Consider the following 14267-nt stretch of genomic DNA (forward strand, 5'->3'; position numbering starts at 1 on the left):
GCTATGGGCCCTACACTTTCAGGAAATTCAGATGGGCTATTCTGAACTTGTTGAAATTCAGATTCTTTAGCCAAGGGATCTAACCCACTGTCACCCATGTTGGAGTTAGCGCTCTCATGAAGAATGTTTTCCTCTTCACCTGAAGAAATGAACTCAAAAGCTAGGTTATCTATTTCCCCTTGCACCGGATTGGAACCCTTTTGAGATTGTCATGACGTGCCCGTTTGAGGTGTGAGTCTCGATTAACCCTTGGGCAGTGGTGCATCACGTGGTTAACCCCACAGAAATGGTGCCCTCTAGCATTACGAATTCTCTTTTCGTGTCCTCTATCAGTCACAAAGATGTGGTCCTTCCTTGGGACATGCCTGTCTACAACCGAGAAAATTTTTGGCACAGAAAAGCCCATGTAAGGTGCACATGCAGTCATCCACCATCTACAGTACCACCAAGAGCATTCTCCAATGCGGGTGGAGGGCAGAATATAAAACTGCGCCGCGGTATCTTTGTGTAGGAGGACTGCTTGGGCTCTCACCAACTTCTCAATCCCACATCACTGCCTCTCACAAACACTAAATAGAAACTTGTTCGCTAGAACTCCTTGATCAAAACCAAACTGGCGAGCAAATCTGTTTGGGTAGTAAGGCTCTAACCAAAGATCACCACCTACCCTTACACGAAGCAATGCAGAGCGCATGCAAATCAAGAACTCCAAGGCATCGTCTGCTAGACTCTCCATGTCTAAAAGGATGCAGTCTTGCTATCAAACTTGCCATATAGAAACATTCTGGCTTTATAGCATTATCAAGGGGTAAGACAAAACTGCTAAGCCAAAAGGCTAAGAAAGCAGCCAATTGTCCTTCACATGAAATGTTCAAGGGAAATTTGCGGTCTTTAGCTTTATGTTTGGGAATTATGTTATTGCTATTCCCAGCAGCACCATATACGGCTTCCACTCAAAAGAAATCCTCAATCCATTGATCGTGGAAAACTTGCCCTTTCTTATGGAAAACGCATAATTGTACATGGATTCCCAAAGTTCCCCAACAGTTGAAGGATATAAGTCCTCACAACATAGTTCTTCATTCAAAGGGATAAATTGATCGTATGGGAGACCCAAATTGGTAATCCACCAATAACTTTAAGGTCGTATATGGAAATACCCATTTCACCATTCCCATAATGGAATGTGTTGGATAAGGGACCCCATAACTCGCAGAATGCTTTCCAAACATTAGGGCAAAAATCATGAGAGCTCCTTGTGAAGATTTCTATAAGCATCCATCACCTGAAATCAAAGGTGTAAAAAAAAAAAAAGGGGGATGTCAGCTCACAATGCTAGTTAAAAGAATCTCAAGCTTTGCATGCGTAAAGGCATCACACGCACAAAGCTTGAGGGGGCATTTGTTGAAATAAAAAAATTCACAAAAAATTCAAACGTGGGATTGGATAAGTCCCACAACTTTGATACCCATGTGCATTGAAACAACAAAGAAGTCAAATGGGCTTTGGTTATCTGCCACGTCCAGCAAGCCTCAAATTGAGGGCAGAGATAAAGCACAACTTGATAAACCATGTATAGGAAAAAAGTTCAAAAAAGACGGGAGTCTAATTAACCAATGAAAACTCTCAAGAGAGGTTGGTGGCTCCTGTTTTTGTGGAGCTAATTATTCAATATTTGAATGAAGCATCCTACACTAAAGAGGTCTCTCACATCTAGCCTATAAAAAGCACAGTAGAAACAAGGAAAAAAAGGAGAAACGGAAGAAGAAAGAGGTTGTTGCGGGAAAATTGCTAGAGCACAAAGACAAAACAAATTGTCACATGTATACTTTCATCTCCATTAATTTCTGTATGGTGGCAACCCTTGAATCAATTTCTTGGATGATAAATCCATGTTGGGTGGCAACCTATAAATCTAATTCTTGGATGATAAATCCATTTTGGGTGGCAATCCTTAAATCTAATTCATAGATGATAAATCCATGTTGGGTGGCAACCCTTAAATCAATTTCTTGGATGATAAATCCATGTTGGGTGGCAACCCTTCGATCACATGGGCGGATAGCAAATCCGCGGGATGATTCCTGTTCAACAAAGCTCTGCCGAGCAAAAGGAAATCCATGGGAGAACAAAAAAATTATATTCTAGGAGTTAATTCCAAAATGTGCATTACCTCTTGGACTCTTTGACACAACAAAAGGGAAAAAACAAAAACAAAAACAAAGAGGCGCATGCCTCTTTGGGACCTGGGCTAGTTTGTTTTCAATTATATTTGTTGTCTACTTTGACTGAAGAAACAAAAAGAGATGCTATTCTAGGAAACTCTTGGTTGTGTCATACCTTTTGTTGAGAAAATGAAGATTGCTCTCTAAGATGGTCTGACTATGAAGCAAAGGAAAATGGGTTTGGGGATTCGTTCTAAAAAAATGGGGGATTCTTGGAGGTGTAATTGTTGCCTAAGTTTGTCAAGACTATAATTCCTTCACAACTCCAATTCTTGAAATCATAATTTGATATGACTCGTTCACCTAAAGGCATGAGAAAGAAGTTGACCAGGCACATGGGCCAGCTAATAAAAAAATGTCAAGGCCCGGAAACATATTATTGGGTTGTATGCCTATTAATTCTCAAAAGCCCAAAATATTTAATGGGTGATCCAAATAAACACTCATCAAATTTACAAAGGCCCAAATTGCTTACTATATGGTTAATGGATCAATTTTAAAATCCTCAAAGCCATATTTGGGTCCAAATGCAAATGTCAATTGTAGAAAATTAATGGGTTCATCAAAATTGCTCATTATTTTTCTTGGACATTGACAATAAGAAAAATGGTGTAAAACCATCCAATTTCTTTTTCCATGGGTCATTTACCAATGACAATCTTAAAATCTCCAAATTGTCTCAAAGACACAAATTCTAAATTAGTGGGCCACACTTACCCATTAATTTCCAAATTTTTAGAATTACGTTGGTTTGATCCTATCATGGATACGTAGGCAGTCTAGCATCCCACTAGGCACAACTAAAACAAAATTTGAATCACTGGTTACATCAACCAAATTCCCCCAAATCAAATCCATCTCCATACAAATCAATTTGGAACTATGTCGGTTTGATCCCGTCATGGGTATGTAGGCAGTCTAGCATCCCAATAGGCGCAACAGCAACCAAATTTGAATCTCTGGTTACATCAGCCAAATTCCCCCAAATCAAAATTTGTCTGAACTATGTAGGTTTGATCCCATCAAGGGTACGTAGGCAATCTACGATACCAATAGACGCAACCGTAATCAAATTTGAATCCCTGGTTTATCATAACCAAATTCGTCTGAAACACAATTCCATATTGAATCCTTGGTTTATTAAGCTAAATTCACTCAAACACTCTTCAATACAATTCAATTCAAATTTCCCTTGCAATGAGTCATTTATTCATAGCAATTCTTTGAACTACGAGTGGCTTGATTCCCGCAAGGGATACGTAGGCACCCTGAGGTTCGATTTAGGAGCAGCTGCAAAACCAAACACACATGTTTTGTTTTTTTATGATGGAATCAAAGGGTGTTCCCTTGAAGTAAGAGATTGTAATTAAGAGACACGGCGTCTCGAATGGGTCGAACCTAAAATAATAAAACCCCATTATTTAATTGAGTGGTGGTGAAATTATATTGGGAGGTTCCCATTTTTCTTCAACACACACTACTTTAGATTCATCTTTACATGATAATTCCACATTCTCTCCAAAGCCGACTTGAGGTCATCCAAGTGATCTACTCTGGACTCTGACTTCACAACCACGTCATCAATGTACACTTCTAAGTTTCGGCCGATCATGTTGGGGAAGATAACATTCATTGCTCTTTGGTAGGGAGCTTTGGCATTCTTCAAACCAAAAGGCATCACCACATATTTGAAGGTTCCAATGGAACCCGAACATTTGAAGGTTGTCTTGTGGACATCCTCCTCGGCTATGAAAATTGGGTTATAGCCGAAGTGTCCATCCATGAAGGACAAAATTTTATGCTTGGCTATCCCATCAACAAAATTTCATGGGAGTTGCAAGATTAATGTCACAAAAATTAACACAAATTCTTATTGCTTCGGTCTTTTTCTTTAGAGGTACAATATTTGAAAACCATTCTACATACCTAGCTAGCCTAATAAATTTGGCTTAACAAGCTTTACAATTTCTTCCTTGACCTACAATTCTACTTCCGCCAACATTCGGCGAGGTGGATGCTTGAAATCCTTCGTTGTCAGAAGACGATGCTCGATCAAGTCATGACTCAATCCAGGCATCTCGGTGTAATCCCAAGCAAAGCAATCCTTAAACTCTCTTAAAAGCTCCTTCATCTTGGTCCAAAGTTCTGACTCCATCAGGCCACTAATGTCGATTAGTGTCGATGGTTATCTTCCGTCCCTAGGTTGATCTCCAACAATGGATCTTAGACTTCCGCCTTCAAATCATCCATCTCAGTTGGTGCCGAACCATCCATTTTGGACCTTCGTGGAAATATTTCTCAACCAATCTCAAAGTGTCTTCCATCGTGGCTCTCTTCCCTTCCTCATTAGTTATATCATTTATTTAGAGAGAAGAAGTAAGCCATCATGGGGTACTGCACATCCGTTTGGGCATTATGTACCCCCAAGTGTATCAACTTTTGGGCCGAGACTCCCATAGGTCATCCATTCCTATATGATCCAATAAAGTAAAGAGGTCCAATATTATCCTCATAAAATTTTGCTTCCAACGTGTTGGCAGAAGCCATGAAGGGCCGTGAATCGGCCTGAACCATCTCTACACTTCCATCCTCATGCATAAATTGCAAGAATTGATGAGGTGAAGAAGGAACACACATGCTTCTGTGGATCCAATCTCGGCCAAACAAAGCATGAAGTGAGTCATTGTCTCCACTACAAAGAAAGTCGTCACCTTAAGCTTCTAACCCACTCTAACTTGAAGTGGGATGATCCCCTTTAAGGTCGTGGTATCCCCCACGAAGCCACTGACTGTTGTCTCGGTCCGAATTAGTTCGTCGGAACCCTTCTTCAATTTCCTCATAATCGAAGCTAGGAGGATGTTGACCATAGCTCCCGTATCCACAAGAACCTTGGTCACTAGAACTTCGTCAAAATAAGCACCCACATATAGAGGCTTAAGGTCGGAGGACATTCTCTTGGTGGGCATTTCATAGCACACCTTCTCTGGCACTTTCTCCTCCGACTTTGGCATAACGATTTGAGGTTGGGCCACTTCTTGCTTCAGAACTTCTCGAGTTACAATGATTTCCTTAGGCTTGTTCATTTGGGCCATGGATTCAACCTCATTGAATATATCTCCATCCATAGAATTGGGTTACCCTAGGTGAGCTTCAAAGAATAGCAGAAGTGTGATCACCATGGCGTCGACCTCATCAAACTCCTTGAACTTTACTTTGGTCTTACCCACCTTCAGCTCATTCTCAAACTTGGCCATCTCTTCCTTACATTCCTTCTCGAGATGCTCCATAGTCTCTTCCGAAAGTTCCTCTAGATACTCGTCATCACCATACTCCTCATTGTCTCCACAGAGCTCTTCATCTTCGGCTATTATACCTTCAGGGTTTTCCTAAGCCTCTTTAGTTTCTCCTTCAGCCGTATGCACGACCTTTTGTTCTACCTTGTTGGTTTTGGCGTGGACCATGACTTGGTCTTCCTCCACCTTTAGCTTACTTTCTTTAATATGAGGTACACCCTTGACTTCCTCGACCATATTCTAGTCGTTCTCTCCTTTCTTTTCAACCTCGGCGATCAGGCCACCTTGGTCACTACTTGAGTCTTGGTGACTACAGATTAAACCTTCGGCTGAACCACCCTTTCTTTCTCACCTTGGTTGACCTCTTAGGCTCGGACTTGGAATTGTTAGCTTCAAAGGCTCCTATCAGATGAGCTTCCAACTCTAAGATTGGTTCTTCCATAGCCGTCACCACAACTTGGCCATTTACCCATTCTTGATGTAGCCTCATTTCCTTGGCCGCTGCTCCCTCCAATGAAGCCACAACCTCAGCCTTGGCCAACACCAACTTTTCCAACCGAAGCTTCTCTCGAAGCTCAACCAATAGCTCAACCAATCGGTTAAGTTGGGCTTGCCTCTTGTCCGACCATTTCACCTCACCATTGCAAGTGATGGCATATTACCTCTAAGCCCTTCTTGTTTGAGTTTTTCTCAGAGGTATCAGAGGAAGCTTTGAACCTCTACTCCTATACCATTGACTGCCTTGGTGTTTGGCATTTTGAAAGTTGGAACACCACTGCCATCCACTGGACGTGAATATTCAATTTTAAGGTCGTTTCGCCCACTATCTCACTCTCATATTCCCTACCAACCTCATTTTCCTCTAGGACAGTGGGTGGCCAAATTGCAATCATGTGAGGATTTTCCTCTTGTGACTGAGAATCAAGGTTGGGGGTTAAGAGTTTGCCCTTCGTCTCGTTAGCTATGTCGAGATGAAATCTCACTCAAACTTTGGACGAAAAGGTCGTGGGAAGTTTGCAATCCATCTGCGAACTCTTTTAATAAAACAATCATCTTAGATGTTTCCTTCATCTCATTAATATATTCTTCCACCATGTGGGTAAGGCCACTAGATGGCGTCTCACCCACCTTGAGATTATATTGGCCATTATAGCCAATATGATGATCTCCTTGGTGGGAACAATAATTAGGCTCATTGTACATATAGGTGAGATCGTTTTGGCAATATAGGTACGTGTATTGCCCCCAAGCCAATTGATTGGTTATGCCACCAAAGCCATGTTGATCATTCGAACCATTTTGGTTCATAAGATGATATCCGCCAATATAGTTGTGCCCACCAATTGCCCAGCAAATTGGCTACTTGAGTCATATTGGTTGTTAGACCAACCATGATGGATAAAACTGTAATGGCTGTTGTGGTTGTAGTCATCATGTTAGTCGATGGATTGGCTACTCGAGCCATAAAAATCATAACCATTGTAGTTTATCGGCTGATAGGAATATTGCAATTCCTTTCGGTCGGTCATATAGTGTGTCCTATTGGGTGTGCCTAATTATGTTTCCCCCTTTTCGGTCGAGGTGACCGACGAAAGAAACTTTTGGTCCTTCTAGGCAAGCAAGGAACCTCCTCTTGGCCTAGGTTCTTTTACTTTCTCGGGCTCGAGGAGGTTAAGTTTAGTATGGATGTTTTTGTGATTTTTACGATTTTTAAGTGAAAATGATGCAATTAATTGAAAGATGTGATTAAATTTAAAGTCAAGAATTAAAGTGCGATAAAATAGATCAAAGCGATAAACGAACGTAAATTAAACGAAGAATGAAATGAAAAGTAACAAAAATGATAAGGCACTGAAGTTAAACTTAATAAAAATGCTTAAACATAATTCGATAACAAAAAAAATTTAAATAATCATGAATTTAAAAGCAAGATAATGTAAATTGTAAAAAAATAAAACTTACACTAAGAAAATGAAGAACTTGCTACACTAAGTGCTTGAAAAGAAAAGAGCGAGACGAAAAATAGGTGTGTGTGTGTCTAATGATGTGTCTTCTCCCTTCGTATGACGTGGTTTATATAGGGGCATCTGTTAGCCCATGGGTTGCACATTAAATGGCACAAGGTCCACTCTTTTGAAACTCCTTTCTTTTAAGGCCTCCTAAATCTGTGGGATCACACTGATGGAGATATTTTGATTGCTTGATTCTGTTGCGTATACCCAAGTGCAAGTAGTCACACGTAGTAATAATCTTGGAAGTCCAAGTATCGTATCCTCAAGGAGCAGGTAGGCAAATGTCTGCACACAAAGAAATAATTAAAAGTAACAAAATAAAAGTGACAAGCAAAATGGACAAGTAATTTGATTTGATTGTTGTAGAGATTGAGTTTAAAAATGAAATATCAATAATGGAAATGCTAAGGCATCAAGGTTCAATTCTTCTTTAAGCAAAATATGTTTCATGCTCTTTAATTCAAATTAAACTCGATTAAAATTATCATTGAGAAACTTTAACCGGAAGATAAAGAAATTAAAACCAATTTGTTATAAATCCATACGTTATAGGTTTATAGGTTATGGATGCCCACAATAATAGCCACTTAACCTATCATAATATCCACCATTATATATTTGTAACCTACCAATTATGGGTGGTAGGTGATTTAGGTCTCTCTACCCCTATAAATAGTGGCACCAAATATGAATGAAACACAAGTTGATTTGAACAAATTATACTGTCTCTTTCTTCCTCTTATTTCTCCCTACAAATTCCCTAGTTTCACAACACGTTATTAGCACGAAAGCTCTTGGTAATGCTCTTCTCTATAGCTTAGTTCATCTATATATATATATATATATATATATATATATATATATATATATATTCTTTTATATACAAAACTCGATGATGTTTTTTTTGTTTTTGTGAAATCATGTTTTTGACATGATTTAAATTGCCGAGAGTGTCCCCCAATGAATGCATGAACATGTAGTGTTTTTTGTTGTTGTTGTTATTGTTATATGACCACTATCCATTGAAAACTTGTTTGCATGCATGTTGTAGCTAATAACACGAGTAGTATGCAATTATCATTATTATTTTTTTTCTTTCTTTCTTTTCTCCTTTTAAGTTTTTATTTTTATCTTATTTAAATACAATATGTTATGATGAGTTTTTTTTATTAACAAGAAATCAGGGCCTGAAGTTCCTCGATCCTCATAATAGATAAGGACCTGAAGTTCCTTTATCAAATCAGAACCTAAGTTTCTGTGATTCAAAATAATTGAAGGCATGAAGTTCCTCAATCTAATTGTCTAAACATCCCAAACCAGAAGTTTTGGTGATTATATTTATGTTTACTATATCAACAATTTTTTTCTTGAGCTCTAACACATTCCATTTTCTTTTATATAGAAAATGTCGAACTTGGCAAAGCTCGAATTTGTTGCACTTGACATCTCTGGAAAGAACTTCCTTTCATGGATCAATGATGCTGAGGTTCATCTTGAGGCTATGAACCTAGGGGAAACCATTAAGGAAGGCAATGAGGCATCCTCTGTGGATCGAGCGAAAGCCATGATTTTTCTCAGACGCCACATCCATGAAGGATTGAAGTGTGAATACCTTATTGTCAAGGATCCTTTGGCCCTTTGGGGAAATCTCAAGGAAAGATATGGCCATCAGAGGACAGTTATTCTTCCTAAGGCACGCCATGATTGGATGCACTTGCGTCTACACGATTTCAAATCAGTGGCTGACTATAATTCTGCTATGTTCAGAATTTGCTCCAAGTTACGACTTTGTGGAGAGAATATAACTGATGCAGACCTATTGGAGAAAACTTTCACCACATTTCATGCCTCCAATGTGGTTTTGCAACAACAATATCGAGAGCGAGGTTTCCATAAGTATTCAGACCTCATATCTTGTCTATTTCTAGCTGAACAGAATAATGAGCTTCTAATGCAGAACCATCAATCTCGTCCAACTGGATCTGCACCATTCCATGAAGTGAATGCTGCCTTGGCACCATCTCATGAGGCATATGCTACCTCATCACATGGCGACCGTCGTTGAGGACGTGGTCGTGGTAGGGGTACCCGTAATGGTCAAGTCCAAAATAGTAATAGCCACCGCTTGGGTCCAAGAAATACCTAAGCATCTCATAACCACCAGAAGTGGAACAAACAAGACAAGGCAAATGGCTCCCAACCTTCAACTGATAGGGTGATTGAGGAAGCATGTCATAGTGTGGTACAAATGGGCATTAGACATGTGTATGCCGCACATCAAAACATTTGGTTGATCTTTACCAAGCCTCAATCAAGGGCAAAGGAAAAAAGGTTGAGACATATTGGATGGATGCTGATCCAATAGAGTTAGAACCAGTGGATGCAACTCACCTTGATGTTTCAGACTTCTTTGTTGATACTGATGGCAAATCTTTTGATCCTATGATTAGTGATGGGATGCTCCCCAATTAATTTTGTTAAAATTTTTTTTTCTTCGCTTTATGTTGTTTGAGCTAAGTTTAATTCATGTTTTTTTTTCTTTTTCCCTTTCACATGGTAGTTTGGATCTTTTTCATTGAATAAAATCGATTAAAAGACTTCATTTGAATTTTTTTATTTACTTTTTTTTTTCTTCGAATAGCATTTTAATACATATATATTTTCTTATAAATTTGAAGGCATGGAAAACAATCATGGATCCTCTTGTCTTGGGAGAAATGACGAAGATATTTGTCTTGCGGATAGTGCAACTACGCACACAATTCTTCGAGATAAAAAATATTTTCACAATTTACATTTATCAAAAGCAAAGGTAACTACCATACTAGGTTCTGCAAACCTAATTGACAACTCTGGAAGAGCTCAAATTTTGTTACCCAATGGGACTCAATTCTCCATTGATAACGCTTTGTACTCTTTGAGATCGAAAAGAAATTTACTCAGCTTTAAAGACATTCGAATGAAAGGGTACCATATTGAAACTAGAAATGATCATAATGTGGAGTATCTTTGCATTACCAACAATATCAACAGCCAGAGGCGTATATTGGAAACACTTCCTGCTTTCTCTTCTGGGTTGTATTATACAACCATCACAGCAGTTGAAGTCCATGCTATCATGAATCAAAATTTCATTGACCCAACGACCTTCATGCTTTGGCATGATCGTCTTGGGCATCCTGGATCCACAATGATGCGTAGGATTATTTCAAATTCAAATGGACATCCTTTAAAACCTTACCATAGTACTTTGTCCATTGACTAGTCTTGCCATATTCAATTTTTTTTAATCTTTGTTTTTTAAAATTTTTTAATTAAAATAAACTAGTTTAATAGTTTGCGTGACGAAATATTTTGTCGCCCAAGGTTTTTGACATTTTGTTTTATTATTTCTCTTATATCAATTTCATTATATTAATTTTTCAAATTTTTACTTTTTCAATTTAATTTAATTGTATGATTTTATTTTTTTTAATTACTTTAATTTAAATTGACATATTCAAAATAAAATTACATATGAAAAATAGTGGTCAAATTATCCAATATATATAATATTCAAAATGTACACATAAATTAACAAAGTACAATAATAAAATCTACAAGCCTATTGTGGTGGTAGTGGCGGAGTATATGTTTCGATAGCGTCCAAATCCTCAACTTTAGCCGTCAAAGTCTCGACGATTCCCTACAAAAAAATAAATATTGTCAAATAACAACAAAATAACAAAAAATTGGCATAAACTCAAAACTAACTCCAAAAACATATATTAATGAAGAAAAAAAATTAAAGTTTGGAGAGAATATACCTTTTGGCAAGATTTTGAGTGAGTGAGAATGAGAGGGAGAAGTGAGTGTGAGAGAATAGAGAAGATAGTGAGAGAGAGATGATAGAGTGAGTGAGAGTGAGAGATGATGAAAAGAGAGATAAGAGAGTGAGTGAGAGTGAGAGATAGTGAAGAGAGAGATGAGAGATTAAGTGAGAGGAGTGAGTGTGAGAGAAAGGGTAGGATTTGGGGAGAAGGAAAGAGAGAGGAGAGGTAAGAGTAGAAGACATTGAGAAAATGATGGAGGTGTTGTTTTGGTTTTAAAAACCATATCACTTTGCGCGACGAAACAATATATTGGTCGCGCAAAGTCTCGAATTTTTTTTATTTTTAAAATTCCGATTTTTGGTGCGCGCCCAAATTTTTAGGGTTTTGCGCGACGAAATTTTGGTCGCTCAAAGTTTTGCGCGACCACAATATTCCCGCGTCCCATTTTTGGTACCCGCCCAAATTTTTCGGGTATACTTTGCGCGACGAACGACTATATATTAGTCCCGCAAAGTCGTAATTTTTTTTTTTTAAAATTCCCATTTTTGGTACCAGCCAAATTTTTATAGTATACTTTGCGCGACGAACTACTATATATTGGTCGCGCAAAGTTGGAAATTTTTTTTTTAAAAAAAATTCGCATTTTTGGTACCCGCCCAAATTTTTCGGTTATACTTTGCGCGATGAATGATTATATATTGGTCCCGCAAAACTTTGCGCGACGAACTATATATTCATCCCGCAAAGTCGTAATATTTTTTTTTATTTTTAAATTCCCATTTTTGGTACCCGCCAAATTTTAAGAGTATACTTTGCGCGACGAACTACTATATATTAGTCGCGCAAAGTCGTAAAAAAAATTCGCATTTTTGGTACCCGCCCAAATTTTTAGAGTATACTTTGCGCGACGAATTATTATATTGGTCGCGCAAAGTCTTAAAAAAAATTTAAAGCTACTAATAAATATATATACTATTCAATTTCTTAAGTGTTATACGTACAAAATAAACAAATTTAAAGCTACTCAACGATCCAACCGTCAAACTTGTTTGTTTATACTTCGAGATCATACACGCCAAAATTTGGAAAAAATAAACATTAAGAGATCAAGTAATGGGACAAAACATTTCGACGGTTATAAAAGAAAAACCAAGATTTAACGGTTATTTCAACTCTGATTTTGATGATTTTTTACAGCTACACTCCTTGACCCTATATGAATACAATGACTGCATTCGATCATCAATTTAAAATATTTACACTAGTGGATACCACAAAATCTTATGTTATATTTAATGAAAGTATAAATAAACTCTTAATTGTTAGTGAATATATTATTTTGATGGCATACACATTCTACGAAACTAGTTTCAACGATCCAACCATCAAACTTGTTTGTTTACACATCGAGATCATATACGCCAAAAATCGGGAAAAAAAAATTTTTAGAGATCAAGTAACGGGACAAAACATTTTGACAGTTATAAACAAAAAATCAAGATTTAACGGTTATTTCAACTCTGATTTTGATGATTTTTTACAGCTACACTCCTTGACCCTATATGAATACAATGACTGCATTCGATCGTCAATTTAAAATATTTACACTAGTGGATACCACAAAATCTTATGTTATATTTAATAAAAGTATAAATAAACTCTTAATTGTTAGTGAATATATTGTTTTGATGGCATACGCATTCTACGAAACTAGTTTCAACGATCCAACCATCAAACTTGTTTGTTTACACTTCGAGATCATACACGCCAAAAATCGGAAAAAATAAACATTCAAAGATTAAGTAATAGGACAAAACTTTTCGACGGTTATAAATGAAAAATCACGATTTAATGGTTATTTCAACTCTGATTTTGATGATTTTTTCCAGCTACACTCCTTGACCCTATATGAATACAATGACTGCATTCGATCATCAATTTAAAATATTTACACTAGTGGATACCACAAAATCTTATGTTATATTTAATAAAAGTATAAATAAACTCTTAATTGTTAGTGAATATATTGTTTTGATGGCATATGTATTCTATGAAACTAGTTTTAACGATCCAACCGTCAAACTTGTTTGTTTATACTTCGAGATCGTATACCCTAAAAATCGGAAAAAATAAACATTCAGAGATCACGTAATGGGACAAAACTTTTCGATGGTTATAAACAAAAATCACGATTTAACGGTTATTTTAACTCCGATTTTGATGATTTTTTACAACTACACTCCTTGAACCTATATGAATACAATGACTCAATTTGATCTTCAATTTAAAATATTTACACTAGTGGATACCACAAAATCTTATGTTGTATTTAATGAAAGTATAAATAAACTCTTCATTGTTAGTGAATATATTGTTTTGATGGCATACGCAATCTACGAAACTAGTTTCAAAGATCCAACCGTCAAACTTGTTTGTTTATACTTCGAGATCATATACGCCAAAAATCGGAAAAAATAAACATTCAGAGATCAAGTAATAGGACAAAACTTTTCGACGGTTATAAACGAAAAATCACGATTTAACGGTTATTTCAATTTCGATTTGATGATTTTTTATAGCTACACTCCTTGACCATATATGAATATAATGAACCAATTTGATAGTCAATTTAAAATATAATACATTTAAAAAATTATATTTTTCTAACAAAATAATTTTTATTTTTTTATTTTTGTAAAGACTTTGCGAGAAGAAGTTTAGAAATTCGTCGCGCAAAGTCATGCAAAGATTTTAATAAAAAAAAATTATTTTATTTATTTTTGTAAAGACTTTGCGAGACGAAACACATTTCGTCGCGCAAGACTTTGTGCACCGAATTTTATTGTTTCGTCGCGCAAAGTCATGCAAAGATTTTTACAAATAATTTTTTATTTTCTTTATTTTTGTAAAGACTTTACGAGACGA

The 14267-nt window shown here is 36.9% G+C and overlaps 1 protein-coding gene across 1 annotated transcript; it reads left to right on the plus strand.

Moving 5' to 3' along the window:
- Positions 1–8935: 8935 nt before the first annotated feature.
- On the plus strand, positions 8936–9595 carry LOC148297526 (uncharacterized). The gene has a single exon (XM_088247423.1). It carries the CDS (start codon positions 8936–8938, stop codon positions 9593–9595), a length of 660 nt encoding a protein of 219 aa, XP_088103549.1.
- Positions 9596–14267: the final 4672 nt, after the last annotated feature.

The sequence above is a fragment of the Prunus avium genome, chromosome 1 (genome assembly GCF_965620075.1).
Source record: "Prunus avium chromosome 1, drPruAviu1.hap1.1, whole genome shotgun sequence".
In the NCBI taxonomy this organism is placed as follows: Eukaryota; Viridiplantae; Streptophyta; class Magnoliopsida; order Rosales; family Rosaceae; genus Prunus; species Prunus avium.